The sequence below is a fragment of the Leucopleurus acutus genome (genome assembly GCF_964270905.1).
Source record: "Leucopleurus acutus genome assembly, chromosome: 19".
Lineage (NCBI taxonomy): Eukaryota > Metazoa > Chordata > Mammalia > Artiodactyla > Delphinidae > Leucopleurus > Leucopleurus acutus.
The window spans coordinates 56,599,934-56,626,330 of NC_139161.1; the positions used below are offsets into that span (position 1 = coordinate 56,599,934).

General features: G+C 44.1%; 1 protein-coding gene across 1 annotated transcript in view; it reads right to left on the reverse strand.

Moving 5' to 3' along the window:
• HS3ST3A1 (heparan sulfate-glucosamine 3-sulfotransferase 3A1) overlaps positions 1-25,492 on the reverse strand; it is a gene marked incomplete at both ends in the record, with an annotated part of 87,798 nt that extends 62,306 nt beyond the window's left edge. Inside the window, one exon of the mRNA XM_082861214.1 lies at positions 24,894-25,492. Within this exon, the coding sequence (XP_082717340.1) occupies positions 24,894-25,492 (599 nt within the window). The remainder of the gene's footprint in view (positions 1-24,893) is intronic.
• Positions 25,493-26,397: the final 905 nt, after the last annotated feature.

The window sequence follows — 26,397 nt, forward strand, 5'->3', positions numbered from 1 at the left end:
ATCACCAATACAAAGGCGTTTGGCTCAGCAAAGCATCACAAAATGACCTTCCTCCAAGACACGGGTTCCCCATGCCGGACTCGAGGCTCTGTCCTCTCTCTTTCTGGCTATGGAAACGTGTCCCCAAAGAACATGGCTGGAGCTCCTTCCTGTCTTGAGCAGATGTCTCTGAACTCTTAAAATGCTTTTCATCAACTGAGAGAGGGCAGGTGAAAAATCACAAAATTGCAACTATTAGCACTGGTGCTGGGCGTAGAGTTTTTCTCAATTACTGTTGAATGCATGGCCCAATGTACTGGTACACAATGAAACATGTGGACGGGTCGCCCTGACCAAAAAGCTGCATTACCACTGCTCTGTAGGAAACTATAGAGTTTAGGTTTGATTTTAGGAAACTTCTAATGTTAATCCAAGAAAAGCCATTCTTCCATCAGCGGCACCTCAGGACACGTGTTAATGGTATTTTTTCTACACATTGATCTTTATTCAGCCTGTGCACAGCGACATGTATTTTAATGCCTTGGTGTAGAAGATACTGGAAGTGCGGTGTATTGCGGAAGTTTGAAAGGAGTAGAAATTTTCTCCAAAGATCCAGGTTCTTTCTGACAGAGACTTATGTTTCTGAGAAAATTATCCAATCCGAGAATCTTTCAATGTCTGAGTTTAATCCACTTACATTTATTTTGATTACTTATAAATCTGGACTTCTTTTCTGCCATCTTATTTGATGCTTTCTAGATTCTACGTCTATTCCTATGTTTTCTTGTTCCTATTCTATGGGGGTTTTTTTTTTTTTGCTACTTTGTTGACTTCTATTGGGTTGACTGAGTTTATTTATACTGTTTTACCATCACTCCAGTTTGAAGTTATTTTTATTCTTTTAGTGGCTACATGCAAATGGTTTGCATGATGGTTAACTTAAGAAAATCTAAAGTGAATATCACTCTCCTTCTCACTATCAACACTACCCTTCACCTCATTCTCATTAATAATCCAACGAATTTATGACTTTTATTAATTTTATAGTCCTTGCTCATTTAGATGTACTAGAGCATGTTTACCCAATTCTTGGCTCTACATGCTTTCCTTACGGATTCAGTCTTTCTTGCTAACGTATATCATTTAGTAGTTGTTTCAGTGAAAGCCTGTGTGTAGTCAACTCTTTATTTATCTGAAAGTTCTCCACGTTCTCTTCTCTGGATGTCTTACTAAATGTACCTTGGACCTAGTTAGTCTATGCTCTGTGCCTAGAAACCACCCTCTTCTAGTCCTCTGCCTCTTTATCTCTTTGGTAATTTCATCAAACCTTTTAGTTATTAATATTTTCCAGCTGCTTGGTTCTGCTGTTTGGTAAACCTATCAGACTGATCTCTTAGTTATTACTAAGTTTGTTTCTGCTATTTTAATCTGCAGCTTAGCCTATCCATTGAGTTTTTAATTTCAACTCTACTGTTCCTTTCACATTCTCTTTGGTTCTTTTCCAAATCTTTTTTATGCTGTTGTAATTTTTCATTGTGACTTTTATATATTTTAAAATTTCTCTAATAATTTAAAACGAGTTGTAAACACCTTTCAGAGTGCTGTGTCTCTGAGGTCTTTCTGGGGTTTGCTGAGTCCCCTGTTTCTCACTCATGGTTGATTTCTTTTCTCAAGTGATTGAAATTGCTAATGGTGGCCTCATCCTCCATCCCGGCTGCTCATTCTGGGGAATTCTCCTGGGAACCAAGTTATAAAAAACCCAAAGCAGTTTTTTTTTTTTTTTTTTTTTTTTTGTCTGCCAAAGATACCAGGGGTTTCAATGGCCCTGAGACCAGTTTTTATGTTGATTTCTCAGTGTGTGAAATCACAGTTTATACTTCTCAGTTTATACTTCACAGGAAGTATAAACTCAGACCACATGCCAACATACAGAACTGCGGTTTTAAGTTTTTGTGGGTGATTTTTTTCTTTTGTCCAAAAACCTATCGAGAAGGCAAGCCTCCTGGCCACATTCTTCTGAGCTTGACAGGTGAGCCACGAGGACAGAGAGCAGGGCGTTTGTCATGGCATTTGGCAGATGTAGGGGCCACCGTTTTGTCTCTCCTGGCAAACACAGGCCGCATCCCAGAACCCCGGCCTTCCGCCTGCGGGCCCTCCCTCCTGGGCATCCTCTGTGGGTACCACAGTCTCGGCCTGCATTGCTCTGGCAGGAGAATTCCCTGCCTTTGGACTCTGGCTGGGGGTACTTGTTTTTGTTGTGGTGGTTGTTATATTTTCTGCAACATTCCTGTGTGTTTATTGTTAGTGGCCGAGGGAGGTGGGAAGGGGATCATATCTTTCCCCAGCTCAGTCCTTCTCATCACTGGAAGTGTTTCTGAGATAAATAAAGGTTCTCATGGTGAGGCTATATTAGTCCCACATCTCACGAGCGGAGAGGCTAAGCGTACAGCATCTCCGTGCATTGCAGGAACACACGGCAGATGCATACAGCACAGGAGCCCTCCGAAGGAGACGACCCTGAAATGCAACACCTGCCCAAAGCCTGATGCTCACAGAGGACCCAAGAATGAATTCGATGAGTCATCACTCCTGTTCCCAGGCCGCGTCCTGCCAACTCTTCCGGTTCCTCTTTCTCTGCACAACCAGCCATGATTTTTAAGATGTCCATTTCTCACAACTAGCAGCCTCTGAAATTTTAATGCAGGAAACTAGACTGGAAGTAAAATTCTGATGCAAATCCCTTTCCCTTGGGAAAGACAGTGGGGGGAAGAAAAGGGCAAAACAGAACTTCTGAAGAGCGCACCCAAGAACTTCCAGGACGCCTGCCCTCGCGACCTCGCTGGTGTTCGCATTCTCTGCTTAAAAACCTAAAACGGGGCTTGAGCTGTCCCTCGCTCCTCCCACCTTCCTGCTCACGGAAGCTGGGCCCTGGGAATTCTATTCCGGGTGCCACTAATCCCGTCTGGAAAGTGGCACAGTGCGGAAGACAGGAGTTCGCAGGTTAGCCAACGGTTAATCTAACCTCTCAAAGTCTTCTCACAGCTCCAAGTGATAAAATCTTCTAGAATCATTGACAGTCAAATCTTCTCCACACATTTGTGAGACCCCAGCTGTTATCCAGGGATGCAAAGTAAACAAATGTTCTTAGGCTACAGAAGGTATAGATCAGCAGTCAGTACTACTCGTAGGCAAAGAAGGTTCATTTCTGCGAGATTTCAGTTTCTCCCCCAAATGACGGATTGCTTCCTTCTTCCACTACCTACTACAAAAATCATTTCTTGCTTTTTGTCCTAAAATGATGAGAACAACAGATGCTTAGTCCTAATACACTTTTTCATGATAAAGGGAGTACCACCGTATAAACAATTTTGGAAAACAGGAAGAGGAAATTATCGCTGGTCCCTAATTCTAGCATGCTGGCATTTTACTGGATCTCCTTTCAGTCTTTTTTTTTCCTTATGACTTTTATTTCAATATCATAAAATGATACTTAAAATCATTTTACCCCATGTGTTTTTCATGTATTTACAGGAGCTTGGGGTTCCTACGTATCTCATTTTTTTTTTCATCACAACCACCCTCCCACTTGAGCCTGGTGAAAATTCTTGGCCATATTTTACAGAGAAAGAAACAAGCACAAGCGTTTATGTGGTGGCGAGCTGCTCAGCGTCACAGAGAGACAAGAGAAGCGTGCTGTCATGAAAGCTCTCTCCTTAGATGTCTGCAGACACAGGGAACTCAGCCCGCACAAGCTCACGGGTGCTGAGAACAGTAGCCACAGCTGGGATTAGAGGGAGAAGGGGGGACGAAGGGTGGCTTGGAGGAGTAGCGTCACTAGTCTAACCTGCGTCTGTCTGTTCCAAGCAAGAAAGCCAGTTTTCTTATGAGCTGTATAGTCCTGAGGGGAATTCCAAAAGAAAAAATCCCCCCAAATACTCTGGGTGATGGCAACACTGAAGGAGGCATATAGCCTCCACTGGAGACTGCTTTGATGAACTCTGCTCATCTGGATCTACAGATCCTGTCCTTTTTATATTCAGTCTCCTTGTTCTTGTATTTTATATTGTGCAGTTGATGCATCATTTCAGCAAAAGCTCTTTTCTGTGAAGCTGCAGGAAGAAACTCTCCCTCAGAGGACATCCAAGATGGCGCTGGGTACCAATCTGCCGACTCCAGTGGTCTCAGTGACTAACTGGCAACTTACCCCAACCTTCCCAGGGCCCTGTGGTGTCTGAGGAGAGTCACCATGCCCTAAGGGACCGTGCAAACAGAAGAGAGTCCACAGTGCACAAAGGACACATCGATGGAAAACTATGTGATAAAATGAGCACAATAAAATTCTAAGAACAGACTCGAGGTAGTGAGCAGATGGGTGTTTACTGCAAAAGGCTTTCAACTTTACTATATACTGAAATATCTCATAACAGAATGCTGTTTTGAAGATTAGTGTTCTCCTAAGTAACAGAATGCTGCTGGATAGATTTTTTTTCACCCGCCTTTATCTCTCTTCACCTCACCCCCTCACCGTGTCTTCCTCACCTCTACGATTCCTTGAGAACACATCTCTAAAGATGACCACATATGTTCAGAAAACACTGAGTCAAACCCAGTTTTTAAGAAAACAAAACTGAGGTCCTACCAAGGGGAACAGACTTGTCCCAAATCAAGTCATCACCTGGCGGGTTCAGGAGTACGTCTCCAGTTTCCAGATCACACTGTGACATTTTCCTTCCTAGGAGATGGAAAGTTGGACCTCTGTATTGTGGACATTCCTTGAAAGGATTAGAAAACCAACACATCTGGACATTTTAGAAGGAGGTTTAAAAGAAGCCAGGGTGCTAAGGACAAGGCAAGAGCCAGCAGAGGCAACATGTGAGCAGCAGAGCAGCTGATTCTGTGGATACAGGGCTCACGTTTTCCCAGTCCAATGAAATTGTCTCTCTGTTGTTTTAGAACCCCAGAAACAGAGAAACTTGATCACACTTCTACCTGTACAATACTGCTGGGAGTAGAAATTCACACAAGCCTTCTGGAAATCAATTCAGCAATACGTATCAAATATTCACAGCCTCTGACCTTGTGACTCTATTTCTGGCAGAGCATTCCAAACAACTTGCATTCAACATAAAAAAACGCGTTACAAAGATATGCATCAAAGCACTGTGAATAAGAGCCCCAAATTAAAAAGTGCCTAAAGCCCAAATGATCAGTAAATTATGATACATTCTTAAAAGGGGATTTAGAAGTCATTACAATATTCATAAAAGGTCTAACAATATAGTTAGAAAATGTTTATATGATACTCCTCAATGATAAAATTTCTAAAAAAATTGTACATGTGCCCTGAGCCTAATTAGATTAACAAATTTAAAAAATATGTGACACATAGTAAAAGGCCTGAGAGGAAATACATCACATTGGTTACAAGGCTTGTCTGTACTGCATTTGCTACATTTTCTGTAATGGTATCCAGTCAGCTGTGCTATAACTCCAACATATGCATTCCTAAAATCCCTCCACTACATAAAATCACACAATAAAAACCGCAGAGCTTATGGGGAAAAGGGACTTAAGCTACAACACTCTCAAAATTTATCAGTGGCACATTTTTTGAAAGGTAGGAACCAATAATAACAGTACCCCAGTTTTCACACTTCAACTGGTTAAGTGATTCATAAACACTTGACACTTGACCTTGAGAAAGCCCTAAAGTTTTCTAGTGGAATTGCGCGTTGGGAGGGTTGCAGCTTGGGAGTTATTGCGAAGTGGTGGAAAGCAGGTTATCAAAAATGGGACTGTTCACCAGATGTAGATGAATGTAACTCAGAACTGGCTATGAGCTGAGGTGGTTGGTGGACAGTTGAGGCACATGTGTGCAAATGTGTGCACGTGTGTGTGTTCTTACACGACTCACTTCAGCTGAGTGCAGTTTTCTGCATTCATCTAGTGTTTCTTGCTGATGAAAACGTACACGAGCTACAAACGTACAAATCTAAAACTGGCAGTATACGCAAACGCTTTCCTGAACTATGAATTCCACTGGAACAAACTCAACGTGTTCGAAACAATCACTCTAGCAGAACTGCTGTATCATCTTTCTAATAAATAAATAAGCGTGAATATGAGCTACTAAAATCCTCTTTCTAAAGTGGTCTACACCCTCTACACTCTCTCAAAACAACTAGTCACGTGAATAAAGAATAAACAGATGAGATTCTGCTTGGCAACAAGTAAGCAAAAGAAGCCAAGAACTGACTAAACAGTTTACCCTTCAAATAAGTCAGGTTACGTCAGTGTTTGAAGACATATCAGAAGATTATTTGTTGACTAGAGCAGCTATGGGACTCATTTAATATACTTTGGTCTGTCAGATAAGTATTGGGCCAGATGACCTGGAGGTCATTTCTAATGCTAATAATGAGATCTTATGATAGTGTACTTATTTCTTAATAATTAGATAATTTATTTGGGGGTGAGAACAAGCAAGTTCAGTGCCGAGAGAATTGAGATTTAGTACAAAGTCCGTGAAACTCAAACAGGAATTGAATATCATAAAAGTAAATACGGTCACACTGTTCTGAGCCTAAATAGTTCAAGTTTTCAAAAACTGTTTATGATACATTTTACATTTTGTTGTGGCTGTGTCTTAAAAAAACTGCAAATCTGTCTTATTTCCATCACTGTTATGTGAACATACACTATTAAACAGTCTACATTACTTTCCTCTGATTACAGATTCCTCTTTCCTTTAACTACTGTCTTAGCATTTCTGTGCCGACAGAATACAACCCACAGACTCAAACTTGTAAATATCACCTGAGAACAATATGAAATTTTCCTCTGATTTTAAACTTACCTTGACTTAAGCAAACAAACACACGCACAAAAAGGCCTTCCTGGGACACAGTTTGTCCAACAGAACACTTCCTTTTTCTGATGGATGTGATAAAAGGGGAAACGACTCATTTGGCAAAGTATAGCACATCATTACTCAAAGCTGGGTTCAACAGTTCAGATTTTTAAGGCCTTGGGAGTAAGGAAAAGAATTTTCTTTATTTAAGGAAAACGATTTTGCCCACGCTTTCAAAACGGAGCTAGCAGTCTACAAAATTCTGATAAGAGGCACTCAGAAATCAGACGCCCAAATCAATACATTGAAATTGTTTACATATTTAGTTATTATGCAATTTCAAGAACTTACTGTTTTGAAGGGCAACGATTTCACCCAAACCTTTAAAACTGTGCTGCAGATCATGACAATAGGTACACATACATCCCATGTTCAAGCCAATGTACTAATGGAGCTGTTTAAATAAACTATTATTTATTTGCTTTCTTTTATGAAGGAAGGGGAAACGATGCCTGAAAGAAGAGAGTCAAAATATAATCTATCTGAACGGACACACGAGGTCCTGCTGTAGAGCACAGGGAACTAAATTCAATGTCCTGGGATAAACCATAACGGAAAAGAATAGGAAAAAGAGTGTATACATATGTATAACTGAGTCACTGTGCTGTGCAGCAGAAACTAACACAACATTGTAAATCAACTATATGTCAATAAAAAAACCATATATATATATATATATATATATATATATATATATATATATATAATCATCTAACCCTTGATGTAGTTTGATGAACCATCAGGGGATTGGCCACGGAATGAGACATTTCACGTCCAACAGATTTCCAAGTATTTCATAATAATCATCTTTTACATCTGCATACCCCTGTTCATACATTGTATCATGTGACTCATGATTTTCCTGTTTCCTCTCCCCAAGAAATCGATAATCTATTAAAGAAACCATATTTGAAATACTGTCATATTTTTCTGAAATCCTCTTTGTTTGTCGTAGATAGTAACCCCCAGCAGACACACTGATGATACGTAAGCAGACTGCACAGTTCACAAGGTTCAGACACGCGTTAATTTTGTAGGCGCAGATGATGTGAATTCCTGTGAAGGCACATAGCCGTTCAGTCTCCGCAAATGTGGGGAGATGCTCTTTTTCGAGAAAGATCAAGTGGACAGAATAATGAGGACCTTTACTGGAAACCGATGGCCACAGGAAGGATTGTGGACGGGGAGACACACAAGGAGGGGCAGGTGCGAACATTTCCACATCTGAGAATTTCAGGACTCACAAAAGTCCCCAGAGGTATCTACCGAAAACATCAAGAGCGCCAGATCCGAGCCAGGTCTGAACCCGCTTGCCCACTCCACGCCCCTCCTCGTGGGTCTCTGGGCCCCTTTACTGGTGGCCTCTGAAGCATTAGCTCAGCAGTGCTTCTCTTTCTTTTCCCCTTCTAGTTTTCTATTTTCTCCACTGCTGCAATTATGCAGCCCTCTGGCCACGCAATGAAAAGTTCTCCAGTTCTGTCACACAAATGCAAAGGGTGACACGGTGGCCTGCTTCATTTTAATCAGGATATTAGATGAGTGAAGATTTCATGCAGTCATTTGTTTACACTTAAACCCTCGAGCTTTTGAGTTCCTCGGTTCTCTGGACGTCTCACCCCCCCCCCCTCCCTCCTCCCTTATACTTTCCAAATCTCACCACCAGGCTGTTTAAAGGTCCACCCTCAATTTCTGAGTGGACTAGAAAGGACCATCATGGTGAAATAGATGAATTATTTGCAATACTCCAAGACTAAACCTAGAGAGATGCCATGAAAATAGTTTCTGAACTTTAGGTACGCGAGTCCCCTTATTTCAAGCAATTTTCAACTTGAAATGTCCTTCACGTCCTTTCCCTAAGACCCTCTATGAATCAGAGAGAAATGACTGCCATTGACTTAAATGAGAAACAAACACTACAAAAACAATTTTTTTCCCCCATAAGCAACAGATCTGTGAGTCAGACAGTAGGAATAAGTTGGTTTGGTTTTCTCAGGTTTTTCCTTTTTCCTTTTTTTCTTTTTTTTTTTTAATGCTTTCTCAGCAGCAGCAAAATTTCCAGGGAAAAGAAAGGAAAATATTAGAAGCATTACAAAGAATGTCTTCAATTTGGTATTCCTAGAGAAGAAATAAGATGTCACCAATGGGGACTTCCCTGGTGGTCCAGTGGGTGGGACTCCGCACTCCCAGTGCAGGGGCCCAGCTTCGATCCCTGGTCGGGGAACTAACTAGATCCCGCACACATGCCGTAACTAAGAGCTCTCGTGCCGCAACTAAGACCCGGTGCAGCCTCAATAAATAAACAAATAAATAAAAATCAATCTTAAAAAAAAAAAAGATGTCACCAGTGAAAGAATATCCACGGTTGAAACTTTAAATTTCAGTGTTGGTGAGAGAAAACACAAAGCGTTCACAAGTCCTCATTCTTTCAGGGAATTTTCAAGTGAGTTTTCAAAAAGACGGAGATTCTTAAAGCAAGTTTCTTTTGCTGCCCGGCCTTGCAATGGAGTTTAGAATAGGCTGGTACAGCACTACCTTGAAAGTTAGCCACTACACTTTCACCAGCATGTTCAAGAAACTTAAACAGGTCTATCAGATGCTACTTGTGCTCAGTAACTAACGCAGGAAGTTTTAAGCATCCAGCCAAAGAGCACAGTCTGCAATTTAAAAAAAAAGGCTTTTTCCTAAGACCTTGTGATAAAGGAACTGCTGATCAAGCCACCAGGCCTAAGTAACGACATCCACGCAGAAAACAGGACACACAAATGCGGTAACCAGGACAGAAACGTACTAAACACACTGTAAAAACCTCCTTTCTATATAGGGAAGTTTTATGTACACGGATGACCAGCCATAATGGTCATAAAGCAAGCAGGAGGACCCCACTGGCCAACTCAATCCAGGAAAAAGAGGGAGACAGCAAAGATCAGGCAGACACATGGATGAAGTTCATCACACTCTCTGCCTCTTCCGAGTAGCTTTCTTTTACCCATCAACACACTGCCTGCTTTGTCACACGCCATAGCCCACCTGGTCTCAGGGTCACCAATAACTTCTTAGTTGACGAGACAAACATTCTTTGGTCTCGGACCTCTATTCACACCTTCTGTAGCATTTCATACCACTGACCTTGAAAACGTCTCCTCCCTGCTACTGCCAACATTTTCTTATGAAAATTTTAAACGTGGCAAAAATTGGTAAGAATTGTACAACCAAACACCCATCTACCCACCAACTAGATTCTAAATAGGGATTTTTCTGCACTTTTATTATCACATATCTACACATCCCTCTACCCATCCATCAATTCATCTCATCCTTCTGAATGTGTTTCAAAGCAAACATCAGTACCTTTCCCTCTAAACGCATGTGCACAGCATAAACTGTAGAAACGGTCCTTATCTACACATATCTACACATATCTACACATCCGTCTACCCATCCATCAATTCATATCTACACATCCCTCTACCCATCCATCAATTCATCTCATCCTTCTGAATGTGTTTCAAAGCAAACATCAGTACCTTTCCCTCTAAACACTTGCATGTGCACAGCATAAACTGTAGAAACGGTCCTTCTTTGGGGCAAGAACATAACCATGTCTTCCTGCTCCTGCCCCTCCCTCCCTCCCCTGTGTCCTTGCTGCACAGTTTCACATCTCGGCTACAGTGACGCTGGCACGGCCTCAGCCACCAGGCCTATGGTGGTCCCAAGCCTGACCTTATTTGTGTGCTCCAGCCCACCTTGAGGCTCCATCCGCTTCATGTGCCAAAACAAAGTTGTCTGTTCCCCTTGGTACCTGTTAACTCCTTCTGTGTCCCTCCCTATGACAGTCACAGTTAATCATAAATATCCCTGAGCTGGAAATCTTCCAGTCTTCTCCAGTTTCTCCCCCTTTCCTCCTTGTTAGCATCCCACACAAAGTTTTATGATTCCTTCCACCAAAACGTCCAGCAAATCTCCTTCCCACCACTTCCCACGGCCATGGCCCTGTTCTAGTTCAAGCCTCCATCTCTGTCCTTGAGACTCAACAACCAGGGGCTTGGTGTGCATCCCCGCCCTCCCCATGCCACCTCGGACTGGGTTTCCTGGGCAGAATCAGAGGACGTCTACGGAATCAGCTCTCTATGGAAAGCCTTCAAAACCCCTCCCCTGGCCCTGCCTCAAGAGCCGTAATTACCCGATATGGTAGCCACTGGTCTCAGGGAGCTACTGAATACTCGAAATGTGGGTACTTGGAATTGAGAAATGCCGCAAGCGTAAAATGCATATGAGGGACTTCCCTGGCGATCCAGTGCTTAAGACTCCATGCTTCCAAGGCAGGGGGCACAGGTTCGAACCCTGGTCAGGGAACTAAGATCCCACATGCTGTGTGGCACGGCCAAAAAATAAAATAAAATAAAGTGTTAAAAAAATAAAATAAAACAAAATGCGTATGAGATTTGGAAGATTTTGGACGAAAAATGTCTCGTTGATAATGTTTTATTGTTGATTACATGGTGAAATTATAATATTTCAGACAACTTGGCTTCAGTCAAAATATTATTAAAATGAACACTGCCTCTTCATTACTACTTTTTTTTTTTTTTTGCGGTACGCGGGCCTCTCACTGCTGTGGCCTCTCCCGTTGCGGAGCACAGGCTCCGGACGCGCAGGCTCAGCGGCCATGGCTCACGGGCCCAGCCGCTCCGCGGCATGTGGGATCTTCCCGGACCGGGGCACGAACCTGTGTCCCCTGCATCGGCAGGCGGACTCCCAACCACTGCGCAACCAGGGAAGCCCCATTCCTACTTTTTTAAAGAAGTTACCAGAACATTTAAAAGGACATATGCGGTTCCCGTTACATTTCTTTTGGACAACGCTGATCTAGAATAAAGTCCAAACTCCCTGAACATGTTACTGAATGGTCTCAAAAATCTTTTCTGACACTTTGATCCCAACGTGATACCTCACTCTTCAGCTGCAAACTCAGACTGTTGACTGAAACTGCTGGGTGGGATTGCTTCTCAGGACAGAGGTCAGGTGACCCCATCACAGGATGCCCAGGCATCCGAAAGACAGACGGAAGAACGGAGAAGCAGGGGAAGCGCTACGTAAACTAAACAGGTACTCAGACAAAGTCAAGGAATCCGCAAAATGCATTATTAAGCTTTCGTAAAAACAATGACCAAAGACTGCCGGTTTGTGTTTATATGACGTCTCTTCCAAAGTAGAACGTTTGTCATTGAGCATAGGAATCACCTTTACATGGAATGCCACCATGCTGAACAAGTCTGCATATTTCAAAAAGTTCCCACTGGTCACTGCCTGGGATGGACACTTCTAGCTTCATCCAGCCTCGAGGAGCTGTTATTTCTGAGCGGCACCTCGCATAGGGGGTCCCTCAGCTACACCCTCAGCACCTCCCATGAATGTTCGTGGTGGATACTCACATGCTAAGTAAAGTAAGGGAAGGTCCAGGGACATATCTGAAGCTTTTAGCCTATCCTAGAAGTCTGCAAACCAGGCCAGTGAGCCAAAGGCCTGTTTTGGTCAACAACGTTTTTTATTGGAACATAGCCACACCCATTCATTTACATATTGTCTAAGGCTGCTTTCCCGCTAAAAAGCAGAGTTGCATAGCTGTGACGGAGACCATATGACCCACGAAACCTAAAACATTTACTATTGGCCCTTTCCAGAAAAAAATCACTGAGCCATGGCCTAAGGCATCATTTTTTTTTATTAAACAAAGAGTGAATCTCTTCTGTGACAGGTACAGTTCCAGGGCCCAGAGATACAAAGTTGAAAAAGACCAAGGTTAGTTGCCCGAGGGACCCTGAAGCACGTTCACTTTAGTCTCTTCACACAGGACGTCTGCTCACACTGGCCAGTGTTTTTCAAACTTTTTTCTATTGAAATCCACTAATAACAATTACGTTTACATCCAATCTTTCAGCACATACTGATCTATTTATGTATGTACATACCTGAACCAAGCTTGTCAAGATAATATTTGCCCAGCTTACTACCTGGGATTCACTCTCTTATTTTATCCTGTTATAGCCCCTTCCATTAAAAAAATAATAATTGGTTTTATTATACACTAATGTCTTGGGATTCACAGTTTGAAAATCTCTTAATACACACCAGCTTTTTGTTGCTAACTCTGATCTTCACTCTAAGCCAAAGGTTATAAACTAGCGGCCCCTCTCCTCCAGATGAAATTGATTTACTCCCTCTATGCAGAATTTTGGTTTGTGTTAGTTTTGGTTTTTAATGTTAATTATTTCTCAATATGTTTTTTAAAAAATCAGTATCCCGAGATTCTTTAGAAAAATCAGAGGGCAGGGCAATCATGAGTCTACTTTCTTTCTTGGTAACTGTCAGCTGGAGCTGAGAAGTGGTTTCTCCAATGTCTGCTTCCAACTTGCCACCCTCTGCCACAGGGCAAATGCACCTGAAAATCCCAAGAATTTTCATCACAAGCATTAGCTCCCCATGAACTCCCCCCGCCCCATATAAATATAAAACAGATCCAATGTGTTTTCTTTCCATCATTAAACCCTAGCAAGGCATTCTAGTAGACCCTCTGGCTTTGGGGAAAGCCTTTTAAACAGATACTGTTGTAATCTCAAGTCCTCCTACACCAAGAAGAAACAGAAAGGCCTCATTAGAAAGAAAAACAAGCGGCCTTTATTTCTTTAAGAAGAACCCACAACATTTGATGAAAGAGACTACAATAATTAAAGTCCACCAGAAAATTAAGAAAAAACCCAGATGCCAGTTTTTGTTTACTCAAAAGCTTTGTTTGTAAAACGAAATCACTTCATCACTGCAGCCTTTTCTTACCGCCAGAACTTTTCAAAACATCGATGGCAAGCAAACATGGCTTCAGTTAAGAAAGGTGACCAGGGGCGCAGCAGTTAGCTCTGGGAATGTAACTTTCGTTGCGGCTTAATTCAGTTCCCTTTTTAAATACCTGAGCTTAAGGAGAATCTGCAAAGATTTACGACCGTAACAAACACACCACTTTTGAATTTGTCATTCAAACCAGCCTGGCAACTTTGATATTTCCTATTGAAAGGAGAGCTCTAATCCAAGTAAGAACTCTGAAAAAGGGAAAAGGAATTTTATTCCCATAATTTGACTGATTACTTCCTACTCTGAACACTCGAGAGAGAAAAAGCAAACTTCTTTTCTGTCTGTAGTTGGATTTCTCCCACTAATCTTTTACAATCAGGTAACAACCGTAAAACACAAATTACTTACAAGGATCCACAGGCCAATCGTGCTAGCTGGGTTCCAAAGTCCATAAGCATCAAAATACTGGGGAAAACATCTGAGATGGAAACCACAAATTTAAAGATGAATTGATCACTGACCAAATTCAATTCAATACTTTAATTCACCAGTTCTGGGAGGAGAAAGAATAATGCTATCAATTGTTCCATTCTCTGGAATAATTCTGCCATCGATACAAATCCTCCAAAATGATATTTATGTAATTTAGAGCATGCAATGGTTTCCCAATTGTAGTCTCCAGAATTTTACCCTGAAAAATGGAAGCTCTAAGCTCTTGTCTTTCAGCTTAACCTTGGGCAAGGCACCCTGTTTTCTCATAGGCAGAAGACAATCTCTGAGATACTTTCTAATTCCAACTTCCTTTACGGTTTATGATTCTGTCTGGTTAGAGCCAGAAAAGTTCAAATCAACAACCATGCCTTATTTGGCAATGATCCGACCAGTACGGTAAAGAGCTTGGCACTACTAATGACCAGCTGGCAGGATAATTAGATAAAAATTATTAATAACAATAATAATGAAGATAGAAGAGTGCTTGGGGCTAAATATTGGGCTATGGCCTGATTGGGAATATTAACATTTCTAAGGGAAAAAAAGTGTCTATCAGAAAGTGCAAGTACATGTATATGGATGAGTGAGTCACTTTGCTGTGCACCTGAAACTATCACAACATTGTTAACTGGCTATACTCCAATATAAAATAAAGTTAAAAAATAAAGGGCAAATACAGAAAAGAGTGAGAAAGATGGACTTTGGCATGACTCAGCCATGGCTGGTTGGGGGTTTCCTACAAAGTTGAAGACACCAGGGAATGGGTACAACCACCAACTCACCTTGCCCCACTTCCGGGAGCAGCCAGCCACCTTCTCCTATGTCTCTGACAGTATTTTGGCTCCCCCATGCAGCCATTTAGAAGGAAGAAACGTGCTCATTTGGACCACTAAACAAAGAGGGTTTTTTTCACGGTGATTATTTTTCAATGGGTGGGTGAAAAATCAATTGAATGGCTCAGGATTTCTGATATGATCAATAAGATGAGCTCTGTGATCAGATTACATTATTTCTTAAAAAAAAAAAAAGAATTACACAAAAAGTAGAGGTGGTTTTAGTTATTCCAGATAGGCCAATACACTCACAAGGATATTTAAAGACCTAAAAATTCGCTTTGGCAACTCTATGTTGATATGCTGCCTAGTTTTTAACTAAAGGTCTAAGGCCCAGAATCAAACATGTCCAAGTCCTTCTATCACATGGGACAGGCTTTCAATCCCTACCATCTTTGAGCCACTGATGGCTGGATATCTAGGCAGGAACCACACATGGGCAATTCCATCTGAGAACATGATGCTTCCCAGCGGTGAAGCATTGGCATAAGGTGGGTGGACTTGGATTCAGCACTAGTTCTACTATTTACTTGACTATATGACCCTGGGCAAGTTACTTCATCTTTTTAAGCCCCGGTTTCTTGAGCTATAAAAGGTAGTAAATAATAGGACCTACCTAATGATATTAGTCATATTAAAAAAGTATCCAGACTACATGCAGCAGGTCATGCAGCAAAATCTAGCAACACCCAGTGTGGGCTCAACAGATGCAGCTATTATTACCTTACATCTAAAATGACAGATAGATCATTCAGACAGGAAACCAGTGAGGAAACATTGGATTTGAACTATATGTTCAATAGTTAGGACCGGATAGACCTAACAGACATATACAGAACATTCCATACAACAGCAGCAGGATGCACACAGAACGTTCTCCAGGGTGGATCATATGCTTGGCCACAAATCTAGTCTTAACACATTTAAGAAGACGGAGATCATATCAAGTATCTTTTCTGAACACAATGGTATGAAGCTAGAAATCAGTAACAAGCCGAAAACTGGAAAATTCACATATATGTGGATGTTGAACAACATCCTACTTAAAACCAATGAGCCAAAGAAGAAATCAAAAAGTAAATCAGAAAATATCTTGAGACAAACGAAAATGGAATCTGAACACACCAAAACTTATGGGATGCAGCAAAAGCAGTTCTAAGAGGGAGGTTCATAGTGACAAATGCCTACATTAAGCAAAAAGAAAATCTCAAATAAGCAACCTAACTCTACCCCTTAAGGAACCAGAAAAAGAAGAGCAATCCAAGCCCACAGTTAGAAGAAGGAAAGCAATAACAAAAATCAGAGTGAAAATAAATGAAACAGAAACTAAAATGACAGATTTCGTCAAATGTACTTTGCAGGGTTCAAATATTTTGCTATTTTTAAAAAGTTTCAACATGCATGAAGAAAAGCATTATACCAACTAAGATGGAAAAATGTCAAACAACAAGCCCAGAATGGCATTAAATCACGGAAATTATTTTTATCTACATAAGCATTTAGTAGCCTGTCCTTTGCACGATACAGGTTCATAAGACAGATGCGACCAAGGTAAGTGAGCCAACGATTAAGAGGAAGTACTGTTATCTTCTGAGTCTCAAGACGTACCAGGTATTGTTTTGTTTTGCTTCAGTAAAAATGAGATTTTAATTTTTTTTTTTTTTTTTTTTTTTTTTTGCGGTACGCGGGCCTCTCACTGTTGTGGCCTCTCCCGTTGCGGAGCACGCGCGCAGGCTCCGGACGCGCAGGCTCAGTGGCCATGACTCACGGGCCCAGCCGCTCCACGGCATGTGGGATCTTCCCGGACCGGGGCACGAACCCGTGTCCCTGGCATCGGCAGGCAGACTCTCAACCACTGCGCCACCAGGGAAGCCCTGATTTTAATTTTGACAGTTCTTAAAACTATCAAAGGAAATGTTTTGAGGCAGATTGTCATTACTCTATTAAACCCGAGCCTCTGATGCACAACAGAAGCCGAAAATGCCAGCACGCTACCTGGACGGGGACTCTGAGTCTGATAATGCTGGCGTCCCAGGCCTAGCTGCTGCAGCAGGAAGAGCCACCAGGATGCCCAGGTCCTGTGCTCCAGTGCTCTGGAGGTTGGATGTTCTCCCTTCCACCCCCTCCTTCAACCCCGTGATTGCTCCAGGTCTGCTTCGTTCCCGTGGCAGATCCCGTAAGCCAGGGTCTAAACCAGAGGTTAAAGCACGAGGGCAAGTAAGCAGGTAGAACATTTAAGCTGACCCAGAAGATCCAGACTGTGTTGTCATCTTAGCTGTAAGGAGTGTCCCCAGGCACGGCCCCATCGCGTCACCGCATCGCCAGCTTCCCAGCCCTGACGACTGCCCCTCCTACACTGGAGGCAAAAAAGCCAGATGCCCACGTCAGATTTTCCTCTGACCCCTACTTCAGCTCTCTGTGTTCTCAAAACCTTGCCACCGCCATCAGAGTTTTTTCTCTCCAGGCAGAGAGGGATTCAGTCAGGGCTGGGTGACTTTTTATACCTTCTCGACTTGACACTTGCCAACCACAAAGAAGAGAAAGAAAGACGAAACAGTCTCTGTCCGTGTTTCAGAGACAAGAGAGTAGGAGGGGGGCCCTGAGCCAATGTTATTATGCAATAAGCTGAGGGGGAGATCAGCATGCCTGGAGCAACAGGTGCTGGCGTGGAGGGAGCCAGCGGGCTGGTGCTGGGGGCCTTGGGGAGGAGAGGAGTCAAGGGCTGGCTGGGTGGAGAGTTTCGGGATGACCCCTCACACTCTCTGCCTTCTTTGTTAATGGTCTTCTTTTCCCTTTGGTTTTGGAATCATTCTAGACAAGAAAACTGTTAAAAAAAAAAGCAGTACAGAAAAATCTCAGAGACCCCTTCAGCCAGACAGTTTCCCCTGAGGTTGTCATCTTCCATAACCCTGGTAAAGGATCAAAACCAAGAAATCAACCTTGGTGTGACACCGTGAACTAAACCACACACGTCAGTCACATTTCCTCAGTTTTCCACCAATGCCCTTTTTATGCTCCAGGATCCCGTCGACGGTACCAGACTGTATTTATGCATTAGCAGTTAGTCTCTTTTTTCCCCTCCCAGGGTGACAGTTTATCGGTCTTATTTTGTTATTCATGATCTCGCCATTTGTGAAGAATGCTGGTCAGGTATTCTGCGGCTGTACCGTCCATTCATGTTGGTCTAACGTTTTCTCATGATTAGATGGGGGTCAAGGGTTTAGGGGAAGAAAACCCCACAGGTGAAGCCCTCCTCCCTGCCTTACACCAGGGGATACAAGATCTCAACACGGCAACTAGGGAACGTCACCCTCAGCACTTGGTTCAGCGGGGTCCGTAGCGTTCCCATGTTCCCCTTTCCCCCTTCCTTACTTTTTTTTTTAAATTGAATTATAGTTGATTTACAATGTTATATTAGTTTCAGGTGTGCAGCAAAGTGATTCAGATGTAAACACATATCTATCTAATCTTTTCAGATTCTTCTCCCTTATAGGTTATTACAGAATATTGAGTAGAGTTCCCTGTGCTCTACAGTAGGTCCTTGCTGGTGATCTATCCTATATATAGTAGCGTGTACCTGCTCACCCCCCCTCGCCAGGCCCTGGACCAAAGTCACAGGAAACAGTCTCCCGTTGGAACTCCGAAAACACCTTCCTATAAAACTGTCCCACATGGTGGACCTTCCCAAAGTGTATCTCAGGTGTGTTAAGGTTAAACAGGCTTCTGGGTGCTGCCTGTTAAGAACCCTGGGACCCTCTTCCGGAGCCTATACCACGCGGGGATAGAAATAAGACTGCATTACTGATGTTGAAATAAAATCATCTGGGAGTGTTTTCATGTGAAGCTGGCTTTCAGAAACAGAGGCAAAACACACTAACAAGACTAATCTGGGCATATGGCACTCCTTTCAGGCACGCACATTCCTAATATAAATCTCCTAATCACTTCTCTCTTCTTTTTCAGGTTTATTGTCAAGGCAGCTCTTTTCTATTTCTCTCCAAAGGATAACCTCCCTGCCTGAAAGAGCCGGCTCAGGCAGAGTGGCTGTAAGTGCTACCCAGGATGACTTTTTTTTTTTTTAAAGTGAGACCAAATATACTCTGATCATGATGAGGTTTTCAAAGTCCACCCTTTTGAGTTCCTTGCTGAGTCTCCCTCCCACTAGGTGGCGCTACAGGTCACATTCAAAGTGGGCTGCTCTCAAAAGAGACCAGGAAGAGGATTTTCTTTTTTTAAACTTTGTGAGAATATCACAAGTACTAAACTAACTGCAAGTACTAAACTTCCTTCTTACTAAGCAGTTCCCCTTTTCTTTTTCACATTTACTGCCATCTGACAGCTTCTGAAACTGAGCAAATCTGAACTTCTGGAATCCAGCTTTCAAGGAATCACAGAATAAATGTAAATGTTAGAGGCGTAAGGGTCATGACCACATGAGTGATATATAAAATCAGCAGTTGCATCATTGGAGGCAAGCAGCTGGGAAGATGTTTCAATTCTCTGAACTCAGCATTTCCTCAGTTTCTACGTTCTGCTTTCACATAAGTTTATTCCACTCAAGTTTATTTATTAACTATATCAATATTCCCCCTCCAAATAGATTTTTTAAACTGTATCAAATGAGCAAAGATTTTAAAGTGCTTCCGAACATTTTTAAGACATTCTTAAAAATGCAAAGACTAGGGAGCTAAAATATTACTTGGGTGCAATTTCCTCTGGTAACACATCAAAGGCATATGTTTTAATAAGAAATCTCATTTCCACAATTATGATTCATCACTTAAGGAAAAACAAACTTTCTAAAAGCTTCGAGTCTAATATCATTGGGAAGCACACGGAGAAAGGATGCTCTTTATCAGCCCAGTTCCTGTTCCTTGGGGGAGGAAGACGTGCCCCTGAGGGAAATCGCTACGTCTATCAAGTTCCCAACCCAGCGCAGCAATGTGGCTGATGGTAATCGTGATGTGCAGTCCTTCAAATGCATCCCGTAGAGATAGCAGGCCTTTGCTGTTTATACCAAGTCAGTCTGTTCGCTCTGTGACACTCTCCTACTATGATGTGAGCATCTGGTCTGTGTAAGGTCAGCCCCTGTTGCCATTAATTGCACAGGCTTATTTTGTTCTCATGACCCCTCCAGAATACAGATTTGGCACGTACTCTTTCTGGGCCAATCAACAGAAATTCCGTGAGACAAATATTTTGGCCAGAGCGTTTCTTGATTTTTTTTAAGAGGAAGGCAGAAGATTCCAATATTGTGGAGGGCTTTCGCTCCGACTTGGCCATGCATTCCACACACACTACATCAGCACCTGATAAACCTCATCACTACAAGGGCATAATCGCTCACACAAGGCATTCCAATTCCAGGCTACACCAAACATGGTTTTGCTACTGTCGTTTTTAATGCCTGGACCCCATACTCCTAGACCTTGCTCCCCCGGGTGTCTGATGCTGCTCAGAAGTTCCCCAACCACTAAATAACTTTTCTGTGATCAATTCCATCACTTTCCCCGCCTACTGGGTACCTGCTCTTGCATACATGTGTGTATGGGTTCATGCGTGAACCTCGTGCGCCACACACACACACAGAAATGAGACTGTTGGACTGGTCTTGCTGGGTTGGTCTACTGGGGAGATGAACCCGGGGCAAACAAAATGGCAGCATGTAGCTTCTCAAAGGGGTTCTTTGCAACCTCACAGTTGATGGAGAGTGTCCAGTCACTCAGGGCTCCAGGGAGCAAATGCATGAAAGAAATTGGGCCCTCCCCGCCCCCCACCACAGACATGTACCCTAGACTCAGGGCCCAAAGCTGCTTCTCCACGTTCCGCCCCCCCCCCCCCACCTCTTATCCCTTCCAAGGTCCTTGGCTTCCCTCTGAGGACACAGAACCCCTTTGGATGTCAGTCCCCAGGACCTTGCATGGGTGGCCAGACTCCCTTGGCTCGAATTTCACTTCCAACCCTTCATGTAGAAGGGCTGGTGGCTCAGGAGGGTGGGAAAGTACGCACGGAGGTACTCTGCAGCTGCTCCCAGCTGCTCCAAGATGCCGATTGCCCCCGATAGGAACCGGAAGTGCCTCTGCTCAGCCTGCCTCTCCCGTGGACTTGATAAACAAGGCAGTGATCAGGAAGGGCCAGGAAACGCCACATTCTGATGAAGCCACAGAAAGGACCAACTCCTAAACTCCAAGCTGAGTAATCTTTGATCTTTCTGGATGCTACAGAGTAAAATAAGTTTAGCGACATTCTTCTCTGGGGAAATCACCCAGTCTCACTAAAGAAAAGGAGCCCAAATATAGGAAAGATACATGCTAGCACAGGAGATTAGATGACGAACACTTACTATCTTGTCCCCAAATAAAAGACTGAAGTGTTACAGAATCCAAACGTTTATATTCATATACATATATAAATATATATATATGTACATAGTATATATAAGCACACACATATCTTTAAGTACTTTATAAACAGTTATCTTTTGTCTTAGGAGAAAAATAACCATGGCCTCCAGCTGGTGCAGATACACAGGCAGAGTAGGGGAGGGGGCTTCTTTTAGAATTCCAAGGTCACCTGCTCTTGAACCACAGCACACGCATTTGGTCTTAACTTCCAGAAAAGATCTCAAAGTTCTGAAGGTAATGAAACAATTCCCCCCTTTTCTTGAGGAACCCATCACACATCCGATGGAAATGGAGACCGCTCACAGTGAAGGATTGCTTTCCTGTGACACGCAAGCCACAGACATTTGTTGTCCTGATATCATGTCAGCTAAATTCAGTAATGTGGAATGTTTTTTTAAACCCCATCAGAGCGGAGTTTCATATCCGGAAAAGTCCGCTGAAGCGTCCTAAATTATCATCAACAAATTTCCCGGCATATTAAAATGTTCATTTATTTCATTTATTTTAGAGTAATATTAGGACATTTTTAAATCAATAAGAATAATTTCCTTTTTAGAGATTTTAAATAAATTCGTTTTCTTGGCCTTTACTACACATTTGTCCAAACGAAGAAACCATTGATTACACTGTTCTTGGGATGCAGTTTATAAAGTACTTTTAATTTTTTTTCCAGAGAGAGAAATTTATTGACACATCCTAACAACAGGCGTTTTTAACTCTCAAACTCAGTTTCCAAGAGATTTTCTCCCAACTTCGCAGTAGCAACAGATCTGTCCCGTTGTCAGGACGGTAGGGGGCGCTGCCACAACAAACTATTACGGCAAATTGAGAGAATTTTCACTGGGCGAAAAAACAAGGCTAGACATCATGATTCTCCCATGTCAATGAGCATGTAAAAAATATTGTACAAATTTTTTTCTCTTCTATAATTCACTTCAGGGTTCAAATACTAGGGTTTTCTTTCTGTTCGTGTGTGTGTGTGTGTGTGTGTGTGTGTGTGTGTGTCTGGTCATAAATGTGTGTTAGAAACCCTATATTACAATTTTTGGGCTGACTCAAGAAGGTCTTACCGAATCCCTTTACCTAAAATACTGGCTAAACACAAGCAGCTAAAACGTGCCTAATAGTTAAATGGCATTCTGTGTGATTTTTTTGTCATCGGTAAGTAAGTCTTCAGTCTTTTTCACAAACATCTAACTCCAAGTTCAGGGCCGAGATGAAAGAGAACTGTAGCAAAGTTTCATTAAATGATCTCATAATCCAGGCCCCATAGGTTGGACTTCTTAAATAGTTTTCCATGTAACTGATTTAAACTTAAATTTATGCGTTCAATAAAAGACCACTGCAAATGGTAAAACAAAGACACTGCTCCAACACTTAGAAAATTAAACTCACCAAACCATGAAGTCTACTGTGCAGTTATTTTTGTAACCACCATAAACTGCTTTATAAAACTCCTCTACCGAAGTAAACAGTCCAAGGAGATATTTACTTTACAGCATGCCTCCAGCTTCCCAACGAGACAGCAGCCTCAAAGTTCATGACTTTTTCTTCTTTTTTTCCTTTCCTTTTTTTTTTAATACTTGTGTTTCTAGTTACCTTGAAACCTTCCTTCTCTTACAGAAGCTCAGAAAGGTCAACGGAAAATAAGATCCAGCTCTGTGGATATACTGTGCCCCCAAATACTCATTTCTGGAAGAGGAAGAAACAGTTCTACTTTGTGGAAATAAAGGCTATATAGCAAAATGAAAATAAAGGGTTTTAGTACTAAATGTTTCACCATATTTAATAGCACCTCAGAGTCCAACATTGTCTTAGATGTTTTTGGGCAGTCGGCTTGAAATGTGTTCACTTATAGCCCTGTACCAGGCCACATACAATGCAAACTGCTATAGATAAGAGTTTTAGGGGTCTTTAATCACTTCTTTCTTGTGTCCTTGATGGAAAAAACAGAGCTGCCTTTGTGCTAAGAAGAAGGACCTGTTGTTTCCAGATTCAACAGGTCATTTTTATAAGAACTTCCCAGAGGATACAACATAAATGACAGAAACACAAGGGGATTTTTTAAGTGGCTGATGATTTTAAATGATATATATTCTATAGTAAGGGAAGGTTGTTTGTCTTCCTCTCCAACGAATGGAAAGTTACTGTTTTAAACACGTTTAATGTTCTAGTTCGACTTTTAGGACCAAATGTTTTCTCATGAGTTGGGTTACTGTAAATTTGCTTCCTGTGCTTGACCCTCGAGTAAATAAACTTGTCAAATCACATCCATTTCTCTTTTGGGGATGAATGGTTAATTGAGTGGGCTTTTGAAATATATTTAAATGGTATTGTAACTTTTGTCCTATGATTTCAGTCAAGATAACAAGGAGACTGCAAATTTAATGAACAAGATAAAACTTTATAAAATGGAAAATTCTGGCCTATTTTTCCATATACTGAGAGGAAAGAAAAAAAGGCCAATATTTTATGGCAAACAAAATCCAGGTGACACTAAGATTTATTAGAGTTTGGCTTATTCTATTATTAAAGGTGGTTTGAATTTGAGAAGACTGGTAAGTTTAAGATTCAGACCTAAATCAGACTTGTTTCCTACACTGTATTAGGAGGGGTTTTCACAATGTAACCAGGATCTCTATTTTTCCCCACGTTTCTTCCTTTCAAAAAATTTTGTCTACCTCATTTTTAAAGGGAATTGTTTGGAGATCCTTAGAAAAGTTTCTGCCAGTCCAGAGACAAAAGGTACTCTTCCCTACAAATACAGAAAGCATTTTATATGAAGTCATTCCTAGCCCCAAACAAAAGTTATTGCCAACGAAGCCGTCTTTAAAGCACACTGCTCTCACATACATCTCCCCAAAACCTAGAGTCTAGTTCTTGACACTTTAACTCAGTGTCTATATTACTTACTACCTAGGACAATTAGGCAAAGAGTTAAGGTAAATAAATAAACAGACGATGGCAAAGGCTCCGTTAACCGCAGGGAATCTCCCAGAAGATGAAGAAGAAATAAAAACAGGCTTCCTTAGGAAAGGGATCCACTAGGACACGTATCTAGTAATTGGTGAACAGGTTTCCAACTTGGAAGATACATGTTTCTTTTTTTCTCTCTCTTTAGCTATGCACAGGGAAACTTTCACAAAGCAAGAGAAAATGATGAGATTGGCTATTTGGGGAAAAGGGAATTCCAAGAACTAAAGACAAAATCTGCAAGGCCAAAATTTCCCTCCGACCCGCTCCCTCTTCCCCGGGAGAAGGCAGGGTGGGGAAGGAGACCCCTCATCTTAAGGACAACTACCGATGACCCTCTGCCCTCTGCATGAAACCGGGGAGGGCGATGAACTGGGTGGGCGTCACCACGGGCTCCTCAAGCCCCTACCCCGGGCTCTGGCCGCCCCCGCCTGCCCGCCTTGTCCGGCCCCAGCTCACCGGTACCAGGCGAGGCCCTTGTCGTAGCTGCGGTCGAAGAAGTGGGGCTCGGCGCCCACGGCGCGCACGTCGGGGTGCACGCGCAGGAACTCGAGCAGCGCCCGCGTGCCGCCCTTCTTCACGCCGATGATGATGGCCTGCGGCAGCTGCTTGCTGCCTTCGTCCAGCAGCAGGGCCAGGGTCCCCGGCGGCGTCTCGGCCACGCTGCTCCCGGCCCCGGAGCCGCCGGGACTCCCCGCCAGGCCAGGGGGCTCCTCTTCCCAGGCCGCCACCTCGCCGTCGTCCCGCAGCGCGGGCGGCCGGCGCCTCGGCCACGGCTGCACTTGCAGGAGGCGCTTCCTTCGCGCGACCGCGGGCCACGCCACCGGCTCCCCCGCGCCTCCCGCCAGGACGCCGCGACCCGGGGCCCCCGCCTCCTTGCCACCGCCCGACCGCCCCACGACGGGGCCCGACAGGGTCTGGCAGCGCTCGGCCAGGCAGTAGAAGACGTAGAGGGACGTGAGCAGGGAGCAGAGCATCAGCAAGAACTTCCGGAAGATGCTGCGGGACAGCGGCTCGGTCGAGGTGGGGTGGGAGCCGGCCGGGGCCGGAGGGGCCATCCTAGCCGGAGGCGACGTCGGGCAGCGCGCGGGCCATGCTAGGCCGGGACTTCGCCAGGTGCGGTGGCATCCTCCGGGGGGGCCGGCGCGCTGGCCGGAGGCCACATCGCCCTGCGCCCCTGCGGCCGTGCGAGCTGCCCGGGCGGCGGCAGCCGAGGCTCCTAGGGGAGACGGAGCCCCCAGAGCCCCGCGCTGGATCCCAGCCTCCGGTCGAGGGGGCGGGAAGGGGGACGTGGTGCCGTGCTTAAGAAACCATCGTCTGAGAATCGCCCAAGTCCTGAGCCCGGGGCCGCGCTCGGCGCCCCCGGTCCCCGAGAGTCGCCGGAATGCGGGTGTCGGCGGCGGTGGCGAAGGCGTGCGTCTCAGACCCGGGCCGAAACGGCCTCTCGGCGGGAGTCCCAGCTCAGTGATCGTGCATCCCTCGCTCGGTCCCGGTGAGGGGACGTGCGGCTCCCGGGCCGCTGAGCTCCGTGCGCTGCAGACCGCGGCGGGGACTGTGCCTCCCAGCCACCGCTTCCTCGGTCCCCGGCCCGCCTGGGCGCGCGCTCTCGGCCCCGGGGCGAGGTCCCCCGAGTCCCTCTACCCGAGCGGGAGCCAGAGGACCCGCGCCGAGCCGTCCGACCCTCTTGGTGCGCGCCCAGCCGCTCCGGCGGCTCTCGGGCCCCACCTGGGAGCGGCGTGGACGAGCCGGGCTGCGCGGGACTTGTCAGCAGCCGTGGCCACTGCGCTCGCCGCCTCCCGGGCCGTCGCTGCAGCCACACGTGGGACTCCGAGGGCAGCAAACTTGGAGGTGACGTCAACGGCCAGGGCCGGACCGGCCCCCGAACGAGCGCAGCGGGGAGGGCGGGGTGCGACGGCGAAAAGGTGGCGCGGACCCCGAGGCGGCCGCCCAATGACATCGGAGA